Consider the following 22,517-nt stretch of genomic DNA (forward strand, 5'->3'; position numbering starts at 1 on the left):
CCACCCCCCCCCTCCCCCCTTACCTACGTGACAAGTGAAAAAGGCATGTCTTTCTGATTCATAGATAAAAAACCAAAGGGAGCTAAAGTTGGCAGGACGCAGGGAAAGTTTTTCCACAGGCAAATGTTTGGTGCTCTTCATTCCGCCCATGACCGAGTACACGTAGAAATCCCCGAGAACTGAGCTGAGGGCGCACGGAGGGCTGCACACTCGGAACAAGCACAAGGACACTGAAGAGGCGCTTCACTGAGGGAACTGAGGAAGAGGAGAGGACGAGAGAGACACTGAGATAGAGATCCTATCTCACTCTCCCAGTTGAGGTCTTCAGCGGATCGCGATCAGCGTCTCCGAACTGGTAAGAGGAGGCACTTTTATGGGTTTTTACGCTGCGTAAAAGTGGAGAGAGTTTGGATGAAGTCAGGTGTGGCTGTTTCATTTGCTTTTAGAAACTCTCAGGTGTGGTTTGAAACTAACTATAAATATCTTAAGAAAACTGAATCGACCTCAGAATTGTTCTTCGTTTAATTATAGACCTTAATTATTCACTTGATGTCGTTGTTTTCTTTTGCAGCAGGACAATGTCTAGTAAAGCGACTTTAGCATTACTCATCTATGGAATCATAATGCATTACAGCGTCAACTGCTCACCTGTGGGGCTTAGCTTTCCCAGTGTTAGGTATGTACCCTCTTATCTGCCTTTACATTTCAATTTTCAGGTGCTGATTTCAAATTTTTGTTATACTTTGAAAGCAGAGCTTAACCGCACCGAGCAGCTACAGGGCGCAGGCTAACGATCATATCTGCTTTATAGTTAGTTATGTCTGTGACTATAATAGCCTATTGGATTACTGGATAACATCATCTGACAGCCAATCCATAGGGCTGAGAAACATTCACCAGAGAGAGGCGGTAATGTAATTTAGGCTGCTATGGCAGTGAAGTACAATGTTCAGCAGCCATTAATCGACCAATTATTGTGGTTAGATAATTAATAGAAAACAACTGGGTGAAAAAAGTAATGCTCTGGTTTTTGAAGCAATCATTAAAGCTGTAGTAACATTTCTGGATAGATATAAATTATGCTTCTACTTTTTAATTTCTTGATGGAAATTCTCTTCAAAAAAAATAACCCGTCAGAATTTGGTTTGATTATGAAAATAATATTTACTTATTTTAAGAGAGTTACAAGACTTTGAAAACGTGTCACATTTTTTTTTTCTCTTATCCAGACTCGACAGTGAGGTTTATGATGAAGATGGTAATTCCTTAACGTCCCTGGATTATGATCGAGACCAAATGGATGTGAGGAGCCCTCCGTCTGTCGCTGACGACGTCTACAGTTTGTTCTACCCACCGGAGAAAAGGTGACTATCGTCAAACTTTTCTTTTCCCCACTCAACGTTGGACACGTCCATGTTTGAACATCTCATTGCTGTAGTCCTATTTCTGTACATGTATGTTGTACGTTTTTGTGTGAATCAACGTATCGTCGAAATGTTGTTACTTCCGACACAAAAAAAAAAGTGTTGTTTTCTTTTATTTTGGAGATTTTCTTTTTAAATTATTTTTTTTAAATTAGTCTTGTCTCTTTTGTGCTGAATTCCCAGGGGGAACTTAGTCGATTTATACTTTCTTTAAAAGGACGGACAAGAGAGGAAATATCAGAAACAGCTGTCTGCGTCAGGAGGCGCTGAAATGTGCTCCCGTGGAGTCTTTAAACCACATTTTTCTATAAATAAGTGAAATATTCTGCAAAAAGAAATTGCCATTTTTAGGAGGCATTTCAAAACGAAGCAGAAAATCCTGGGAAAATAATGCAACAAAATAATTTTATTATCAAACGCAAGTCAAATTCCTTGTCGAGTTTTTACGTTATTCTATTAAAAAAAGGGAGTTTAAGACCCAATTTGAGACTCATAATCGTATTAAGATGAATATTTCTCTGCAGTGTAGCGACTTGACTTTGTTGCCTCTTGCGCTGGGCGTGTGGTGATTTCACTGTCTGGCTATCTATCATCCCAGAACGGAAAGGCATGCAGACGGCATGTTTAATAAAGCCTACAGGAAAGCGCTGGGTCAGTTATCAGCAAGGAAATATCTTCATTCTCTGATGGCAAAACGTGTAGGGTAAGAACATCTTCTTGGTTGTCACCTCTTATTTTTTTATTTTTTATGTATATATTTAATGTTCTCTGTCTTGTGTGCGTTTTTTGTTTCTTTTGACTTGATCCTTTAAAATCCCATAACTCACGCTGTTATACGTACCGTGTGTATGTCTGTGTCCCATTATCTCCCAGCATGCTGCTCGGTCTGGCGCCCACCTCCTCTGAATCAGCCTTTATTAATGCTATAAAGTCGTCAGGGGGGAGCAAACGGGCACTTGATTGATTTGGGAAGTGTCATTCTCTGAGCTTGGTGCAGATGAAAATAAGGGACCAGCGCAGGTTTGAACGTATTTCCGTATAATTGAGCCCCAGTGGTTCACCTATGGTGTGAGGGAGGGGGATAGAGGGGGCTGCAGTGACTTCTAGGTTTATAAGCAGGCCCTTCCCACCTTAGTGCAGGTCGAAAATACAATGCTGGATTGTTAATGTCATATGTTAGTCAAAGTTAAGCAGAGAGGGAGTGAAGGAAAATGAATCCAAATCAAAAGCCTTTATTGGATCATTTAGTAAAGATTCTTGATGCAAAATCTTTCTGCAAGAATGACACTGCACTTCCAGGCTGCCTCCAATTCTGCTTATCCCCCCCCACCCCCCACCCCCCAAAAGGCTCTAAAACGGGGGCACAGTTTGGATCTGTATGGCACTCCAGGCTGCATTGCTCTGAACAAAATGGGGAAATCTAATTATCGAATGGTTTTTCATCATTTTAAAGATGGTGGCACGGAGATCTCAACTCAAGTGTCCAGGCTCTTCACTTCACCACTACACAGGCTGTACAGGCATAGTGGGAGGGGGAGTCATGTGAATGCACACGTCTCAGTGTGATGGTAGTGAGACCTGCCTCTCGTCTTCTCTCTCTCTCTCTCCTGCAGCGGGGGGAAAGCGTTGGACGACAGCTCGGAGCCCCTGTCCAAGCGACACTCGGACGGGATCTTCACAGACAGCTACAGCCGCTACCGAAAGCAAATGGCCGTCAAGAAATACCTGGCAGCGGTCCTTGGGAAAAGGTATAGACAGAGAATTAGAAACAAAGGACGGCGGCTGGCATATTTGTAGCATCCTCCTCCTCCTCCTCCTCCTCCTCCTCTCCCCCTCCTTGAAAAACAAAACAAAACAAAAAAAACCAAACTTAAAGTGAGTGCAGCCCCAGATTAAGTCATTTTGAGATCTGACCAATCAGTGGATCGCTTTTGTGTTCTTTAAACATGTATTTATGTATGAAGTAAGCCATTAAAATGAATATTTTGATAATGATATTTTTTTTTATTTTGTACTTAAAGCACTTGAGGACGCATATATCTACTTTGTGGACCAATTTTTTTGTTCATTTAAGAAAAAGAAATAGCCTCTATTTATGTATTCATTGGTTTCCTTTTTTTTTTTTTTTTTTAGACTTATTTATCGAGGGGACACATTTGTTTGACATGATGATATGCTCCAACAGCCCTGTCTTTTAAACATTTAGTGAAGAGATATGAATGTGAGGAAAATAAATAGTTTAAAAGACAATCAAATGTATTGAATGCTGCTTTTTTGTAAAGTGACATTAAGAGTTTAGTTGTCTCTATTCACAACAGCCTTGAAGACATAGGTTTTCACCATATCCTACAAGACATAGACTTTGATGCCCTCCCGGACGGGGATGAGTTTGAGGCTTTTTTGGGAGACTGGCTGAAACAGTTCTCTCCCGAATTTCCGGTGAGTTTCAGACTCTTTCCCGAGGCTTTGTCCTTTTTTGCAGGGGGGGGGGCTCCTCATGTCCCCCTCCCCCTTCTCTTCTCACCTTCAACTCTTGTGATCTTGCTCTAAACACTCGAAACCGATCTCTTCTTCCACCTCATCTGTGCTCCTGTCTCTCTCTCTCTCTCTCTCTCTCTCTCTCTCTCTATCGTCTCAGATCTTACCTTTAATTCAGCCTGTATGAGCCTCGAGCATACAGGCTGAATGTGGAGAGACTTTGCTTATAGGCCCATATCTTATACATATCATTGCCGATTGATGAAAACAATTTCATTCGATCTGGGTCAGAACCGGACGCGAACACTGTTGGCTTTAAGACCATTCAAAATGCCACTTTTTAAGTTGCTTTAAAAAAAAAAAAAAAATATATATATATATATATGTTTATATATATATATACAATCCCACATTTGAGAAGAGGACCAGAGTACTTTTGAGGTTTTTCTTGCCACTTTTTCTTCTGCAGTGTTTACAAAGTGAGCTTACACCTTTCGACTCATGTAAAGTGCCAATCTTGTGTTTCTATAAGCTGGATTCCGTGTTTGGAAACCTCTTATTCTGCTGAAGGTTTTCTCGCGTCTCTCTGCCCATATAATAAGTATCACTGACATCTCAAGCATCATCCGGCAACTAAAAAAAAAACAACAACCAAAAAAAAAAAACATGAAAAAAAAAAAAGAAAAGAAAATGATACTTGTTACATGGTAACTTATCCATCAATTTGTTCTTTGTGAGAGACACACGAGACAGTTTGAACTTTTGTGTTTGAACCTTCTCGGTCTATTGTGCTTCCCTTTTTCTGTCATGTGAACCAATGTAAAAAAAACAAAACACAAAAAAAAACTGCAGTAGAATGCATGATTAAAGTAATTGCACTAGCCACCGCATCCGTGCAGACGACTCCAACTGGATGGTTTTGCTTGCTTTCTGACTACTACAAACATACATGGCTGTCATCTCTGGATGTTGTTTTGTGTTCTGTTCTCCTCACTTACATCTTCTAACACGAGCTGTATGTTGAAACTTGTCCTTTATTGAAGAATCACTCTGAATGTACTTTACTGTTGGTGAGAGTTTCTCAGTCCAATGTCCTGCTTTATAGGCTCTGTTATTCAGACACCTGGAGATTTTTTTTTTTATAACCTACTGTTAAACTGTACATAATCTGCAAATGTGGCATAAAAAGCTGCCGTAATTGATTACATTTAAAGAGGAAGGATGAGATGTGAGAACATTGGAGGAAAAGACAGTTAGACATACGCCAAGAGAAAGCAAATAAGAGGAGAAAGGGTGTAACATGACGATGAACATGCAGATTTTGAATAGTTAGAGGATCAGGCAAAATGTATAAAACCAACACAGACCAAAAAAAAAAAACTCTCCCACTCTGCACACTTCTTACCAAATTTGTGAAGACAGGAATACAAAGTTGGAGCTGAGCATTAGTTTTCAAACAGCAGGGTAAATTTCTTCTCTGTTTACTGTATCAATCTTTCTTTAATTTTGCATTCCCCTCTAGGCTTTGTGACGCAGGAAGCAGTTTGCGGCTGTGGTGCCTTGCTTCGACTTTAAAATCGCCATGAATCACAGATGGCTATTTAGTGGCCCTACAATGCTGCACATCATCAGCTTACACCTCACCCTTTTGTTGTTGTTTTTGTGTTGCACAAATGTTTGATAGGTTCTTTAGTCCCACCCAGCTTAGACGTCAAGCGCTCCCGCTGGCACTGCTTTCTTTTTGCACTTTGTTCTTTCGAACACTAGATGTAGATTTTTGTGAGAAAAGAGGGAAGGAGCAGCAGCTTCCTGCTCTCCGTGAAACATTATATGTATGATAATGAAAGCGCCAATAGCCTTACGAAAATGAAATAATCTTCGAAGATATATATATTTACTGTGTGGAAAGTGAACATTAGATTACTACTTCAAATGGCGATCTTGCAAAGGGTCAAGTCAATAAATGTTTAAAAAAAAAAAAAAAAAAACGTGTTGTAAGATTTGTATGAATAAATTTTTGTAAACAACAAAAATTTCGTCTAATCTTTGGAGCCGATACCACCATAAGTCTTTGAGTTAAAGCACATTTAAGAGGATGAAAGCTAGCGATGAAAACCCTAAATCAGTACACGTTAATGGGATGTTACAGAACGTAAAAAAAAGGACAGATAAAAAATATAAAGACAAAATTGTGTACGTCAGAGGGTAACGATAGTGAAACATTTGCGGCACTGAACGTCAAATAAAGTACGCACAGTCAAGTAAGACAAAACAACATAATGTAAAGAGAAGACACGTGTAACACACACACCTGCTAGCTGAAAATAAATTCATGTTCGGGAAAACAAATATGAGATCTGTCCATCACTTTGTGGACGGTCAGTAACTCCTGAATAAATCAGCCAACCTCCGAGACAAAGGAAAACCTGTGAAAAGGAGGCCATGAGATCCAAGTCTGTGCCCCGTTTTCGCCGGTGACTCAGTCGGTTTGGCGGAGGAAACAGTGACACCAGTTGGCCGGGTGTCTACCTCCCCCCTCGGGGCAGAGTGAGTAAAGAGACGTGGGAGGGATCACCCGGCACCACGGCACACACTGCCTCGCTGCACTTTACACCTCTCCGGGGGCTTCAGCAGTCGCCACCGAAGGCCTGCAGGACTGGTGGAACAGTTGGCCGGTCTCAACACTGGTACATGCACTTTGTGCCAAACACAGCAATGTGAGGCGAAAGAGCTGGGACGGTTTCAACCAAGCGTGCAGAGAAATGTTGGAATATGTGAACGTATCCACGCATTTTATTCCCCCGAAATTCACATTTTTATGCTCACCACTTACAAAAGAAATACGAGTTTACGGTACAGCTGTTACCGTCGGGGCTGCGTGTAACGACTGACGTCAGAGAACTGAAACTGAAACAGGTCTGAGACTAAAAATCATTTTCTCTCTAACACATAGTTGGAAGATAAATTGATCATTTTGTATTTTGATGGTATGTGCCCCCAAATGGTTGCAAGCCAGTGCGACTCACTACAGTTTGATAGCTAGATATATTTCGCACGAAGTACCTTTACGATTGCGCTGCTTTCTTTTGTGTCTGTTTTTCTCACGCGGTTACAATAACTCATCGTGTTATTGCTGATTCCTTGTAAGAAAACACTTCAAACATGAAAGCCAATTTAAAGTGGGAGCACTACTTATAGTAGCTAATCTAACTACCGTTAGCCAGATGGCCATGTTTGTATTGGCTACTAGTGGAATAATTGAGGATGTCCAGCAGTCTTCATTGTTATTATAAACTAGGTTTGTGTACTTGCAGCTTTTTGGTGTCCGTTGTGCTCCGTGTTCGACCATCACAAAACTTGTGTTTAGATGCTTTCTTTTTGGTGTCCTGATACAAAACAAAGGACCCAGAAGAACTTTTCAACTTTGTCTTGCTTAGTTTGCTTTTTTTAGTCTCACTAGAGCTTTTCCTACTACGACAAGAGTAAATATACTGTTAAGATGCTCTTACTGTCTTTGTACTAGATTGAATTCTCTGTAAATTTTACTGTAACTCTGCCTCAGCGTCACAAAGGACAACAACGGAGTGGTAACGTGGGGGGAAAAAAAGAGCTGCAGCTTGACTGTTCAATATATAAATTACATTTAAAGTGGAATAATCATCACTGTAGTATAATGATAAAAAGTGAGATGTGTGTCTACCCGTCCAGTGACTCCTGTTGAGACTCCTCCAGTGTGGGTCCACCCACCCTGTCGACCTCCACCCTGTTCTCTCTCCCAACAAAGGGACCCCCTTTTTTTTAGATGTCGGTGTCAAATTACAGCTAACGACCCTAAATAGATCCCCGTATTTCCTCATTTCTGATAATAGGTCACCAGACAGCAGGACCTTTTCTAGGCTTGTCTGCACACACCGACTCCAGACCTCTGTAGTGCCTGAAATCTCTTTAAAGTGCTTCAATTACAATCGCATCACCTGTGAATGCGAGTAGTTGCAGCAGCCACAGTGATGTGCGGTATGGGATGCTGGACCGAGCAACCACACAAAGCCCGTCATGGCCCTCTCGCTCCCCCGTGTGCGTAATAACCCCCCCTCTCAGACATGAAGGCAGGGCTTTGATTTTTTTTTGTGGCTGTGGCCTCAGCTCTCAGCGGAGCGCACAGAGAGGATGATCAATGGGAGTGATCTGATTCCTCCGGCCCATGCCAGACCCTTTCTTAACCCTGCTAACCCAATCAGACAGTGTTGCCAGGCAACCGGTCCCAGGAGGATGCGTCGGGAGTGGGTGGGGGTGCCGGTGGCCTTCCCGAGTACCAAAAGATCACGGTGGATATATTTCACTCAAATGGCTTCGGTCTCAGCTATGTTGTCCTTTGAAATGGCAAGTTGCGGGGAGGGGCTGGCGAAGAGGCTCTCAAACAGGAAAACAGAGGTTGAGTAATGAAAAGGGATTCGTAAAAGTGCACGCACAGCGGAACTAATGCTTTCACAAATTAAATCTCACAGACAAAATACGCTAAAGTAGTAGAAAAAAAAACAAAACTGTCGATTTGAGGAAGTACCCTGAAGTCAATCAATCAATGTAACTAAGATGAAGACTTCACAGCCACGCGAGAAGCTGCGTAAAACTCACAGTCGTGATCTGTCTTACCTGAAAGAGTTCGAAGCCCGAAGAAGTCAACAAGATACGAGTGTGCGGCCGTGCCAGCAGCTGTGCGGGGCTCTGCTCAGGAAATGATAATATTAGCAGGCTTCGCTTACATGCTCGTAATAACAAAGCTAACATGCTGTCCGGCTGATGTTTTACAGGTACAGTCTAATAACATTAACAAAGCTAACACGCTCGTGTTTTTTCAGGTAGCCTGTCAACGTGGTAATATTTGCTAAGTAGCACATCGTGTAGCCGTCTTTCGTTTTGCGGGTATATGGTTGTCAAAAAAGTATTGGACAATGTGAAATCTTGACCCGATGAAAAGTTAAGCGATAATACTTGTCATAAGGATCCGTTCTAGAACAACCCGTGTGGAAGAGATCGAGATATATATTACTTTGACCTTTCGATGATGCTCGATAAAAATCTGGGGATAATCTGAGTCAGCATAACAAAGCAACGTAGTTGCTGAGATACTTCAAAAGACTTCCCATCACTGTAAAATGTTCATCCATTATGAAACAAAGCTTATTCAACCTTGACTGGGTATAAAGATTTATATGACAAAAAAAAAGCACAGAATTTCAGCTTTTTTCAATTCGATTTCTGTCACACATAAACAATGTTTGAGTCAAATATCTTTCTTGTTAACCTCAGATATTTGTTGCTGTATCAGACCTGTATTCCCTAAACTGCCATTGGATAAAAGACAATAGACTGCGCTGTTTCTATTGTTTCTATTTAGGTCAAATCCAACTTTGCTGTTGGGAAACTGCTCCCTAATATTCTCACACAGTGTCTCTCACAACTCCTCTTCCACAACCTAAACCCCCAGCATCAGCTCAGGATCCCCCTCTGCTCCCCTGGGTGGCTGTGTGAGTGACAGCTCTCTTGAGGGGGAATCCACATGAAGCCCTTTCATCAGTGCGGCCCCTTGGGCCCTTCTTGACTGACGGCAGCACAGTGCAAAAGTTCAGCCACAATGGAGAGCTATAGCTGGGTTTACATCTGTGAGATGTGTCATTTAAAAAAAATTTTTTTTTTGTCAGACTTCTAACAAAAGGGAAATTAGTTTTTGTTAAATATTATATAGCCAGTTTATTGATTTCTAACTCTTCTTTACTCATGCTGCAGCAATGTTCAATTAATTTTTTTTTCTAATATCTAATTAATGATAGGATTATTTTCAGATGGACTGCCAGAAAACTAATAAGAAGGAAAGACTTTGTATTTCATTAGAGAAGTTGAATGGGAGTCTATGGAGCCAGAGCCTTTATGGAGCCGACCTCTATTGGCTCTCAGTGGTATTGCATTTAAAGGCACTTCCACATTGGCCTCACTCACGCAGACCCGGAGGCAACGTCCATTTTAATATACATTCCATGCTTCGGACTAAATATGGTGAATAGAGTTAGCACTTTGTTACTACAGTAACCCAGGATGGACACACCAAACACTGGTCTTTCGTTAGAGAGTCTTTCATGGTTTTCTCAGCCACCGTAGATTTTCCTACATGCTTGTAAGGGTTTGTGAGACAAGCAGTGATTGGCTGTAATGTTACCACTCGATGCCACCAAATCCAACACCCTTTTCCTTCGATGTGGCGCCCATCCACCCGTGAGTGAATACATACGGTATTTGTGTGCATACAGTCTTGCTTAGACTATATGCCGTCTCAGAGCCGTTGGATCACCCGGGGCGCATGCTAATGCAAAGTGTGAACAGGGCCATCGCCGATTATGCTGTCATTCATATACTGAAGCACTGAACGACTGAATACAATTACTTTGTCAGTTTATCAGATTGTATCTGGTTTGTATTGGGAGTGGACTGCCTGACAGGTAAACGTGACATTTGATAAGGCCGTTGCTCATTGATTTGCAGCAGTCTCAATTATAGTGTGCATATATTTGTGTTTGTTTTTTATGTTTCTTTGTCCCCGAGTCTCTGCTCTGTGTGTGGTGTGTAGGGAATAGAGAGCTGACAGCGGTTCACAGCGTACCTTGATAAGTAGCTGGAAGTTCTGCTTTTCATCCCATCTTTCAAGCTGAAGCATTAAGTGCTGGAACCATGTCGTTTTTTTTAGATTTTTTTTTTTTTTATTACAACTATATCTATGAGAAGCTGCCAGAACAAAGATCCATATCTAAATTCTGAATTCACAATATTTTACTTCCATATTCCTTTTAAGTCTACGGCCCTTCTCCCCCCTCCCTCCCTTTCTCTCTGCGGACATGGATAGCACATCAGAGCCCAATTAGCATTCTCCTGCCTTGGACGTCATGGCAGTCTAAAGTCGGAGGCCAGAGGTTGGGGAGCATGTTCCTGGATTTGGACTGAACACTGTACTCATTACTGGGCTTGTCAGCTGACCCCTGATGTCACTTTCCTCACATCATTAGAGAAACTGTAGGTCTCGAAGCTAAACTGGACTCAAACACATTCGGGTCACAGCGCCATTAATATGCATCTCCTGTCGTGAGGCTATCGATCCATCTATTAGCAGACCGTATTACCTCATGAAATCATCACAGAGCGGTTGTAACTTTGCAAGCACACGGGACAAAGAAGGTCACAGGCATTTTGGGAGAGTTGGCAGAAATGTGTATAATTAAAATTACACCCATCACAGTCTGCTCCTGCACCGTGTTGGGAGGTCATGGACAGAAAAGGAAAACAAGGCCACGGGGTGTCCTGTTGTTGTAATATCTAGATGCTCATCATTCATCTGACACCGGCGAGATGGTGGTAATAAATCAGTTCAGCTGCTTGCTCTAAATCCTGCTAAAGATAGAAGTCAAGTTAATTTATCTCACTTGTGCTGACGTGGACATACTTGTCTTCTGTTGTTGCAGGAGGTACACCGCAAGCAGAAATAAATCATTCTCTACCAGAATTGAGCATTCAGTCATCTCTTTAAAAAAAAAAAAAAAGATCTAATACTCACATACACACACTTTTCTAGCTTTATTGTTTTGTTCCTCTGCAGTCGATTGAAAACCCAGTTTTACCCAAACAATGAATCATCAGCTATAGTATTTAATAGGAATAGGGATGTATGACAAACAGGTTTCGTTTTGTTTAAATTTGCATTCCGACATTTTTTTGAGGCGAACATTTCTTTTTTTTTTTAACATTTGCAATAGATATTATCACAAAAAACCCCAACTTTAATACCAAATCAAAACAGCAAAAGTTAAAAATAAGTCGCCAGTTAGCTGACAAACCCACAAAATCCACTTTGTCGGAAGCATTCAATAACATCTTGTATTCTTATGGAACAAACAAGAGCAACTTGTTCATATCATTCATATCGTATCATTACTGTCTAGAAGTCCAAAAACTACACAGACAAACTGCCCTATTACCATCACAGCTGTGCAAACTCCTTTTGCTGATGAACGCCATGCTTTACTCTCTGCCCCTCTTACCCTTTCGCTATTTTTTAATGTAACTATCATTTTCTTGTGACATTTCTTTCTTTGAGTGCAGCACAACAAGCTAAGATACAGAATCACCTTGTAATGAACCTGCTCGCGAAAAGTTGTTGACACGGAGCATATTTGTCTGATCACTTTACAAATCTGAGTCCAATATTAACTCCACTTTTAGCTCTCTTTTGGTCTCCACATACTTTGAACAATTTTGTTTTACTTGGTTGCTGTGCTAAATGTACCAGTGTTCTCAAGCTAGCTGATAACTTAGTCACAAACCCTATCTATCTATCTATCTATCTATCTATCTATCTATCTATCTATCTATCTATCTATCTATCTATCTATCTATCTATCTATCTATCTATCTATCTATCTATCTATCTATCTATCTATCTATCTATCTATCTATCTATCTATCTATCTATCTATCCATCCATCCATCCATCCATCCATCCATCCATCCATCCATCCATCCATCCATCCATCCATCCATCCATCCATCCATCCATCCATCCATCCATCCATCCATCCATCCATCCATCCATCCATCTACTTGAAACAAAGTCAAACCAAAACAATGAGCTGAAAGGTGCTAAACTGCTCCATAAAGCTGTAGGATAAAATGATAACTCTTATAAACAACTCATTTCACATTATATGTAATAATTTCAATTACTGTAAACGTCAAACCTTTGATGAGAGCTTCAGATCATCTGCTTCCTGTTTTATTGGCTCACATTCAGTTTATGTAATATATTTTCTCAACAAAAAGCTTGCAAATGGTCAAATCTGCATTCTTTCTATGAGGAGTCCATTCATTCCTTCTCCACTACGTCGGCACTGCAGACACTTTGGGTTTGGCATTTCGAGAAAGGCTCCTGTTATTCATCTGTGTTGGAGATCTCCTCCACCGGTCTTCCTGGTTGCCAGAGTGAGTGGCAGCCTAATAACATTTCACGGCTTCTTTTAACCCTTTTTAGTGGCCTCCTTTGTAATGACACCTAAATAAACAGGTGATGAAGAAGAAAGGTAATTAGACATGACTCAAGCTTAAACATATTTCTGAATTAGCTGAGTAATAGCTGCACGGCCATTACAATCTGCTTTGTGGGAGAAATTAATTTCCTGTCACACGTGATTAGACAGCTTGTTCTGAATGTTATCCTGTGCACAGTTAAGCAAACGAGTCATTCATCCCTAATGATTTTACATGTCATTAGCATCCCTTTGCAATGTAGCCGAACATTTAACACGACCGCACTCACTTTCCAGGATGATGCTGATTTCAGAGCTCCTATTAGAAAACATGCACGGCTTTACATAATAGGTCAGGGGGTTAATGACAAAAAACAGATGTTCAGTCAATTTGCACGTGACCGCTAATCAGCAACTCAATAGCCTTGGTCTATAATTACATTAGTGGTCACCGACTCCAAAGATAACCTTTGGATGTTTCATTAAAGTTGTTTCACAGTCAGCTTCTGAATGACCGCACTATCATTCTTGTCTTCTCCGCTGCCTGTTTCATATGTATCTTTAATATCTCCAGTTACTAAAATAGAGCTTCTATCTTTAGCTGTTCACAGTTCATCTTAGCAGACAGTGACTGCTCCTGAAATAAAGTCTCTTGTCTTCTCAGATTCCTCCTGAGGTAATGCTGCCGGGCGGAAGTGTTGATGAAGCAGCAGGGAGCAAATGAATGAAAAACTTTCAGCGACTGAAAAGCATTGACATCATCATTTTGTAGCTGATAAATAATGCCAGAATAAGATATTACAAAGGGAGACAACCATGAATAACTCAGAGACACAGCTGCTGGAGTATTTAAAGATGGGTGAGGATGACAAAAAGTTGTATTTCTCACATGATATGTACGGTTTCCTTCATGTTTAAGGTCTTAAAAAATGTATGATGGTCGTTTATTTGTCCCTCACGAAACTGAAAAATCTCCTACGTCAGAAACAGCGCCATTACTGTCTAACAGTGAGCTGTACTGTTAAGCTCAGAGCTTATTATAAAAGACTGAGTATGACATATCCGCTGACAGCCCTGAATCATACAGCAAAGCCTTTTTTCTTGGTGTTTGAGGGACAGCGCTCTCAGGTGTCATCCTATGTGGCTCTGCTCTTCCTTATCTGGTCTTCCTGGGACCAGTGCACCGTTTGAATTTAATTACGCCATATATTTGTCCAGCAACATCATGAAGCACCACAATGACTCAGAGGGACTCACATAAGACGCGATGAAACTGTGTAATAAGATAGCATCGTTTCTGTCAATCATCTAAGTATTGGCTTTTAATGTTAATTGTTCATAGATCAGTTATATGACTTTAAAAAAAAAAAAAAAAAAAAAAAAAAAATTTTTGCAAACGTTTGTAATGGCATAGTTAGCAAATAAAAAGGATGAACACCAGTGAGAGGGGTTATTTCACAACCTGGCAACCCAGAAGATTGTTCTTACTAATGGCTTGTAACTGATTAATAAAACATGAGTGAGACATTTTGATAATTAATAAAGCTATTATAGTCGCAACTTATCATACAACCCTAATATAACAAATTATGCAACCCGGTATCGCGGCAAAACGTGAAATAGACACGCCGGCCCACTACAGCAAAACATAAAATAGCCACGCTTTGGCCTGTCTAGGCGTGGGACCTTGGTCACATGATCCTGCGTCACATGACATTTAGGTGCATGTAAGTTTCACGCTTTCAAAATGTGTAACTGTCACGCCATAAATGTGCATGTAAACAAGTTATCAGTATAAAATATATCAAAAAAATTACAATTGAAGTGGGATTGAATACAGATGTGATTTTTTTTAATTGTCAAAGCAGAGTCATGGGTGATGTATTTTAACCTAAATATCCTCCATGAAAAAATGGCACTCTCATAAATAAGAGGAAAGTTTAAGTGACAGCGAACGCCTCTTTAATTATAGATAGTCTCCCTTTAACCGGAACTGTGCTGTAATTTTCGAGCTTCAACAAATAATTATCAGGTAAAGTTAAAGTTCGTACCAGAATGTGACCCTCAGGTAATACGCCATGAGCCGAAAGGTGGATTTGATATTAATAGTGCTCATTAGGGTTCGTGAGTTCTTGGGGAGACGTTTTCATTTGTGCACAGTGACGCTTCTCCAATGACAGACGGGGCACGGCGGGCTGAACTCACCCTGAATTTCATCAGCTCATATACCCCAAGGGTGTCCGGTCAAACAAAAGTCCACCTGGTTGGAGAAAAGATTCCCCCAGCCAGCATTTTACCAGCTGCCGTGTAAATTACACTGCATTATAATGCTTCAAAAAGGAATAATGGAGAATGGAAAAAGAGGCCTTAATAAAAATCCTACTAAGCCGAGTATAATTATGTCAAAAACCTTTCTTCATGCAATGTTTCATTAAGAGGATGCATCACCGGGATAAGTGTTTCCTCCTCCTGATTTGTAGGACTTTGCTCATTATTGAGCCATTCAATGCAAGGGTGTTTTAGTGTCAAATGAGATTTGTCTCACCATTACAAGAAGTAATTGGCCGAGGCTCTCTCAGTAATTTACTCCCAGCCAGCGCTACGTTGCTTTATGGTGAGTAATTGCTCCTGTCTGGCTCGCTCCTGTTACAGGCAACATGAGTGTGGAGCCCCTGCAGCTGAGGGGAACAATGATCCTCAATCCACAGGACTCTCCTCTGTTTAATCTGCAGTGATGTCTTGTTTGGAGCTCCTAATGTCCTTTTGGATTTATCTAACAAATTTAGTTATTTTGTTGGTGGGAGTGCCTGCAGATATGTGAGAATATGAGTAAATATTTTATGCTCTAATAAGGATTGATGCTTGTTTCTGATACATAAAACCTGCATTGAAAAGTTCACTTCTGGGAAGTTTGCATTCAATAACTCCTGAACCACATCGCAGCTTCTTGGTGATAAACACTGGAGGGGAATGATTCCATAATCTCATTCGAATGGCCATTATGTGTTCATAAGACAAGATCACAGCACTATGGATAATACAGGCGTGCACACATTTTAATTACACGGAGCTGCAGTACTACTTCTCCCCCTGTAGGGCCTACTCGAATAACCTCACTGTATACTGATGAGCTGATGTGAGTCTTGCCGTTCATATTAAAGTAGAAATGTATGAGTGGCTGAAATCGTGAGTGTAGTTTCCCCTCGTCTGGTAGCTCATCATTTATCACCACGCGGGGTTTGTTACAGTAAATCCTGAACTCATATTTTATCTGAACCCAAACTTAACATCTTTTTTCATTTTCAGTGTCATTCAGATGGACAAAAGGATCCATAATCTTTGATATTCAACATTCACGCAGCCTGTTAAAATAATATCTGTAACTAATGTTTTACTGTTCAGATGGCAAAATACAGCTGCAGGCAGACTGGAATAAAATTTGGGATCTGCATTCTGTTTCAGTAATTACATATGAATGCAGACAAGGCCCAATTAATGAGATACATCTGAGGCATTAAAACAAAAGAATCATTCATTATTTGTGAAAAAGCATGATACAGATTTTCAACATAAAACAGACCATTATAATGTGTTTCCAATTTATATTATAGGCTTTATATAGTGGCCAGAATGTCTTGTTCCCTTTGAAAGGCTGGTGTTTGGCTTCGTCAATCAGAATTTGTAACCACTGAACAAAGCAAAGTTGGCTGTTTCCCTCTGTTTCTAGCATTTATGCTGTAATGACTGGCTGCTGTTTCTATGTTCAGTTAGAATATTTAGCTATTCATTTAAGATATAATCTTTCGAAAAAGAAATGACCCAATCTTCCTCTTACAAATGAAATGTTAAAATAAATTGTTGTAGATTGGTCTATTTCTGATTGTTTTACTTGACCAGTGGCCTGGTGGCTAATGTTGCTAACTTAACTGAAACATTTGTTCCCGGTCCGTCCACTGACTTTTTGACTCTTCTCTATCACTGATACTTCGTTTTTTTTTTGTAGAACTATTTCCAGGACTTGACTTCTCACTGCAGATGACTAAAAAAATAAACTCTTGCATTTTCAGGGTAATTTGCTGCCATTGCTTAAAAAAATTTAACCATAAAATTGAAATGTCTTTGGGTTATTTAGATGTATATCTCTGACTTACTCTGTATGTATTGTTGTATGCGTTTCTATACAGCAGGACAGATATCTGTAGCTCACCTGGCTGCGGGCCACATAGGAAACAGGCCCTCATGGTATATTGATGGCCTTGGCTCACATCAGAGTCCTTCACTGTCTGCTAGCGGTGTCCTGGTTATACATGCCTCACAAATTTTTAGCTTAGGGGTAAGATTTAAATAAAAATGTCATAAACGATTTAGTGATAAAAATGTTCCTGTCCTTATGGCACTCGCAGGCTCTTCACAATGAGGTTTACTTACGATATGACCTTGCTGCATCTCAGACAAGCTTCGTCTGGGGAAGAGGCTCAAAGATGTGATCTTTGGAAATTACATTAATTATGTTTTGATTTCAAAAACAAAGGAACTGGTGAACATTGCACCACCCCCTGACTATTATTCACACCATATCCTGTACTGATAATTTTAAGAAGTTGAATTTAATTCCACTTGCAAATAAACAAACCATGCCATTTTAGAGACTTTCAATCACTTCCAGATGCACTCCATCAAATCAGAAGGTTAAATGTGAAGGGCACAAACCGTTTGCATGGCGAGAGCTCATTTCTGAGATGTGATTGACAGTTTTGGCAGGCTCCTTGGGGCCAAAAAAAAGTTATTTTTGCAATGCGAACCACAGGCAGTGGGCACTCGCCTGAGACATGGCATTCAGTAACACTGTACCTCAGCTCATTACGCTGGCTCACATTGTTAAAGGTTCGCAAACTCGCTTAAACATTTTGAATCTGAGGAGGTCAAAGAATTTGCAAATGAGAGATTTGCTAACTGTTTAAATGTGACATCAAATTATGCAGTAGTGTTGTTCTCGGGGGTAATTAACCTAAATTATGTTAGTAGAAGTCTCCCTGTGATTTCCAAGAGATTTAATTACGCATACAGCAAATTGGGCAGATATCTAGCCCTGTTATTGTTCTCCTCTCACCCCGGAAACAGTAACAGGTTAAACATTTTCTGCCTACCTACGAGTTTTACGTTTCAAAACATTTCTAAGATGATTGAAGGAGGGGTATTTTGAGGATGTGAGATATTTGTAGCCAAATAAACATTGTGTCAAATAAATAGATAATTTATATTGCTTATTGAAAAATGCAAATCGAGGGTGTAAAAAACAACAATAAATATACATATCGATATGTTCGTGGTTTCCCCCAAGGCGATGTCTTGATGAATGGATTGGGTGCTTGCGGAGCTGCAGTGAATCTGCCTGATGGAGATGAAGGAGGGAGAGGGGGAGGTGTGTGGGGAGGGCTATGACAGTGAGAGGGGCAGGGTAATTTGCTCATGTCCATTCATTACCTTCATTAAAGTTTGAGGGGCAGACACATGCTCACAGTCTGATTTATTCTGTCAATCATGTCAATGATAGGACAGTCAGCCCTCCCTCCTCCAATCAGAGTCGAGTTCATGGTTTCATTATGCTGCAAGTGTAAGCATCAAAATATTCAGAAGAGCTATGCCGTGAGTGGCATACAGGACTCATCTGGGTTTTATTTTCTCTGCTGAATAACTAATTTGTTCTCTGAAGATGACGTTCAATATGAACGCTCATCCGTGACACACAAAAGAAAGCATCATAACCTATATTTCACCGTAAGTTATGAAATCCATATCTGGCACCTTGAATGTTTGCTTTAAAACTTATGCTGGATTACCTTCTTTTTGTTATATATTATGTCTGAACTACTGTTGAAAAATATCTCTGCTCAGTGCAGACAGCAGGGAAATAATTTAATAACACCAAGAGAGTACAAACTGTCTTCCCCTTGTGAAGTAACACATACATATATTTATGTTTGTCAGATTCTTTTTTGCATGTCCTGTTTATCATTCTCTGCATCAGAACAGAAAAAAGAGTCTCTGTGAGGCTACACTGTAAACACAGCGGGGCTTTGAGATAAATGCTAATGCCAACATACTGACATGCTCAGTGTTTATGGGCCCATTTCATTCATTTTGCAAGATTCAAGCTGCATTTTGCAACATGAGATCATCTTATTAATGTAAGATGGCACAAAATGTTAAAACAGTTCATCCTGAGGGTGGACATAATAGTATGTATCAAATTTGATGGCTATCCATCCAGTAGTTGTTGAGACATCTAACTAAAAACCTTAATTGACTTGACTTAATTGCCAGAGGAAAAGTCAGGGGATTCTCTGAATCAGTTCAATAAGGAGAGGTCATTTGGAAGTGAATAACAATATTTACTGAAGAAATGACTCGGTGATTAGTCTCCAATGATGAAAAGTGACTTTATAGAACGATGTCACAAATTAAGGTAGGAGATAGGGCAGGGCGCTCCTTGCATCTGGATTGGTAGAGCAGTGTTAATGGATAGCTGAGGTAAGCTTGGTTGAGGTGCTCTGGACAACCAGAACAATGAGATGGGGATGGAGAAGATGAGGGTTGTATGTTAGAAGGTCTGAAAGGAAAAATGGCAATGGTATTTAAAATCACAAGGGTCAGTAACTGATTTATTGCTTGATTGGCTCAAAAACACAGGAAAGACGATTGCAAGTATAGTGATGGTAGAGTTGTGATTGAAATGATTTTGACAGCACAGGAAAGGAAAAAATGTCAAAGAAAAAGGAGCAGCAATAATATATTCCCCTTTAGAGGTGTAAAGGAGGTAAATGACCTTCACTCTTGAATTTAGGCATAAGTTTCATTAGGAATCATCTTCTGAGGACTATGAGTCCCCTATGAGTGTCTGGGAATCTGTTCAATAGTCGTTTTGATACTTTAATGTAGACCAAGGGTCTCCAAACTTTTGTCCACTGAGAGATCCTCGATCTACTGGTTGGAGACCCCTGGTGTAGACCAAAGTAGTGGACTAACCAACAGAAACCAACCTAGGTTCTGGGACGTGGGTGGATCACACGGTGCTGCAGCACCACCTGGTGGATGGTAAGATACCTCCATGTCCACAACTATATAAAAAAGAAAGAAAGAAAAAAAACAAAAAAAAACGATAATAGTAAAACTCATAAATGAAAAAAAAAAAAGTTTTATTGAATTTCTTTTCTTGTGCATATACTAATTACATTTTGATTTCAAGTAAGTGGTAAATAGGGGATCGTACCAGAGTCCAAACTTTTAGTCTGGCCGGAAATGACGTACGAAGTCAGAGCCTCGTTGTCAAAACGTACGTAACTTACAAACAAGAAAAGCGCAGCCCACAAGCCAATGAGGGATTTGTTTCTGAAGCCATCGAGAGGAACAAAGCGGAACGGATCAGAATCAATACCAGACAGCAGAACCAGCCGCTCACACGGTGGTTGACGAAATGCGTCGGCGGACTGCGCGTCAGCCAGAGGGCAAAGAGCGAACAGCACCCACGTGAAACAAGCGGTGGATGAAGATGTCTTAACAAGGCAAGTTTATAGAATATTTCACAGTTAACCACGTTTCATAAGGGACAAAAGTGCATTTAACCATTTCACTGTGTACAAAAAACCTTTACCTTTTTCATCACTTTAACGGAGAAAACAGAGAACATGCACATTTTTTAGGGTTGACACGTTTCCCCAGAGGCTCAGGGGAATGTTTTTCCAACAATTAAAAAAAAAAAAAAAAAAGTTTTTTTTTTTTTTTTGCTTCGGCAGGAAATGCGTTAAATAAAAGGAGCACGATGCTCACAAAAATGCTTATTTATAGTAAATTTAAAACGACGGAAGGCTTTAAAGATTCTCATCAGAAGATTTAAAAAACGATGTGGCGAAACACAAACTAAGAGCTCAAGAATTGATGCAGCTTCCCGTTGGTCCTCTTTGATAGATATTTTTAGGGTGTGAGAGAGTTCTTCGTTTTGCCGAGAGTCAAGACAGGAACCAGATAATTAGACTTAATAGTTCAACCTCAAGTCTGAGGTGATCATGTGAAAAAAAAAAAAAAAAACACCAGGGATCGCTCTTTGGTGAAGCGTCCATTTGGCTCATTCTGCTTCCGCTCGTGCCAGGGCGCCGCTTTCATGAAAACGAGAATATAAAGCAATGCGACGTTTTATTAATGACATACTTTCCGGCATTTTTCCACACATTGTACATTGGAGCTTAATAAAGTGTATGCGACGGCCTTGAAGCTGAGCTGGATGTCAGGTGGAGAGCTTGATTGGAATTAAAGCTCTGCTGGAAGACACAGCAGTGATGGCCACAGGAGGCTAATTGGTCTTTGGCATTTAGCACATTGTGGGTTGAAGAGAACGGATACGTTTCCCCGCGTGCTTTGACTCGCAGAACAGCGTGAGAGGAGGCGACGCTTCATACATTCTCACCTGTACAGTTAGATGACACCGGGTATGTGCAGTGTGTACAGCGTTTCATCTTTTTTTATACGCGGCCTTTGTCATCCACACTCTCATCGCCAGGGATGGGACTCGATTTTTGGAATATGTGAATAGTCGTTACGACATCAAATGCTACGCGGGAACAGGAGAGACGTGCAAAGGCGACTGCAGCCGTCAAAAATGTCTGTGGAATAGTACTTTTGCTTGAAATGCGCATCACTAACAAAAACTCAGTTTTGTTTGATTGTCTGTAAAGTTCCAAAAAGATGGACTCCCCTAAAATTCTGCTGACCGGCATCACACCAAGAACACTTCGTAAGCCCTTAAAAATGAGTTTTTTTTTTTAATATATATTATTGCATGAACACTGAGAAGTTGTCATTTAAGAAAATTTCCTCTGAATTTAATCATTTGCACCCGTCATACATTGACTTTATTTTCCTTTTAGTCATGTTGGGTACTTTTACTTTTGATACTTTTAAGTATATTTCTCGATTATATACTTTTCCTTGAGTGGCATTTTTTCAGGCAGGACTTTTACTTGTAATGGATTATTTTTACCTCGTGGTTATAGTAACTTTTCAAAAAGCATTTTAATGTTCAGCCTAAACCGAAGTCCTTATCCTTGATTACCTTTCTGCATGGCCAACAAGTATTTATGTTTTAACCAAATATCAGATGGTAGAAGACAAGTCAGCGTCCGCTCCTCTGTGCACGACTGTACTTCGTAGCCAACTCTGCACGGTCACTACATTAAGCAACAGAAGCAAAAAAAAAAAAAAGAAAAAAAAAAAGCCCGCGGCTAATGTGCGTTTGTTCACAATCCACATATACTGCGTATGGGATTTTCAGCTTTGACCTGCTGGCATTTCTGGAGGCAGAGCAGAACAGATTAACTCTCCCTGCAGCCTCCCTGCCGGGCAACAAGGATCTCACCGAGTCGTGTGTGTGTGTGTGTGTGTGTGTGTGTGTGTGTGTGTGTGTGTGTGTGTGTGTGTGTGTGTGTGTGTGTGTGTGCATACCGTAGTTTCCTTCATTGTCACCAGTTTCCACAGAGCCTGTCATCTTCAATCAGCTCAG

At 40.5% G+C, this 22,517-nt stretch overlaps 1 protein-coding gene across 4 annotated transcripts; it reads left to right on the forward strand.

The window, feature by feature from the left end:
• Nucleotides 1–5,890, forward strand: LOC138204368 (glucagon family neuropeptides-like). 4 transcript variants are annotated; one of them, XM_069159577.1, is made up of 7 exons: nucleotides 1–355; nucleotides 572–676; nucleotides 1,230–1,364; nucleotides 2,023–2,127; nucleotides 3,038–3,172; nucleotides 3,743–3,863; nucleotides 5,425–5,890. In XM_069159577.1, the coding sequence occupies exons 2-7, from the start codon at nucleotides 579–581 to the stop codon at nucleotides 5,431–5,433; spliced, it is 603 nt and encodes a 200-aa protein (XP_069015678.1). In that variant the 5' UTR covers nucleotides 1–355; nucleotides 572–578; the 3' UTR covers nucleotides 5,434–5,890. The 4 variants fall into 4 exon arrangements, with proteins under 4 accessions (XP_069015678.1, XP_069015677.1, XP_069015679.1 ...); XM_069159576.1 differs by lacking the exon at nucleotides 5,425–5,890 and having other exon boundaries at nucleotides 2–355; nucleotides 3,743–4,816; XM_069159578.1 differs by lacking the exons at nucleotides 2,023–2,127; nucleotides 5,425–5,890 and having other exon boundaries at nucleotides 8–355; nucleotides 3,743–4,816.
• Nucleotides 5,891–22,517: the final 16,627 nt, after the last annotated feature.

Source organism: Embiotoca jacksoni, unplaced genomic scaffold (assembly GCF_022577435.1).
Source record: "Embiotoca jacksoni isolate LCO1_2020_lvr unplaced genomic scaffold, fEmbJac1.0.p SCAF_25, whole genome shotgun sequence".
NCBI classification, from domain to species: Eukaryota; Metazoa; Chordata; class Actinopteri; family Embiotocidae; genus Embiotoca; species Embiotoca jacksoni.

What these genes read in the sequence shown, in the direction of transcription:
- LOC138204368 (XM_069159576.1), top strand. Translation starts at nt 579, where the DNA reads ATGTCTAGTAAAGCGACTTTAGCATTACTCATCTATGGAATCATAATG. An exon ending in CTTAGCTTTCCCAGTGTTAG is followed by an intron (nt 677 to 1,229) that starts GTATGTACCCTC and finishes TCTCTTATCCAG; the next exon opens with ACTCGACAGTGAGGTTTATG. An exon ending in GCAGCGGTCCTTGGGAAAAG is followed by an intron (nt 3,173 to 3,742) that starts GTATAGACAGAG and finishes TATTCACAACAG; the next exon opens with CCTTGAAGACATAGGTTTTC.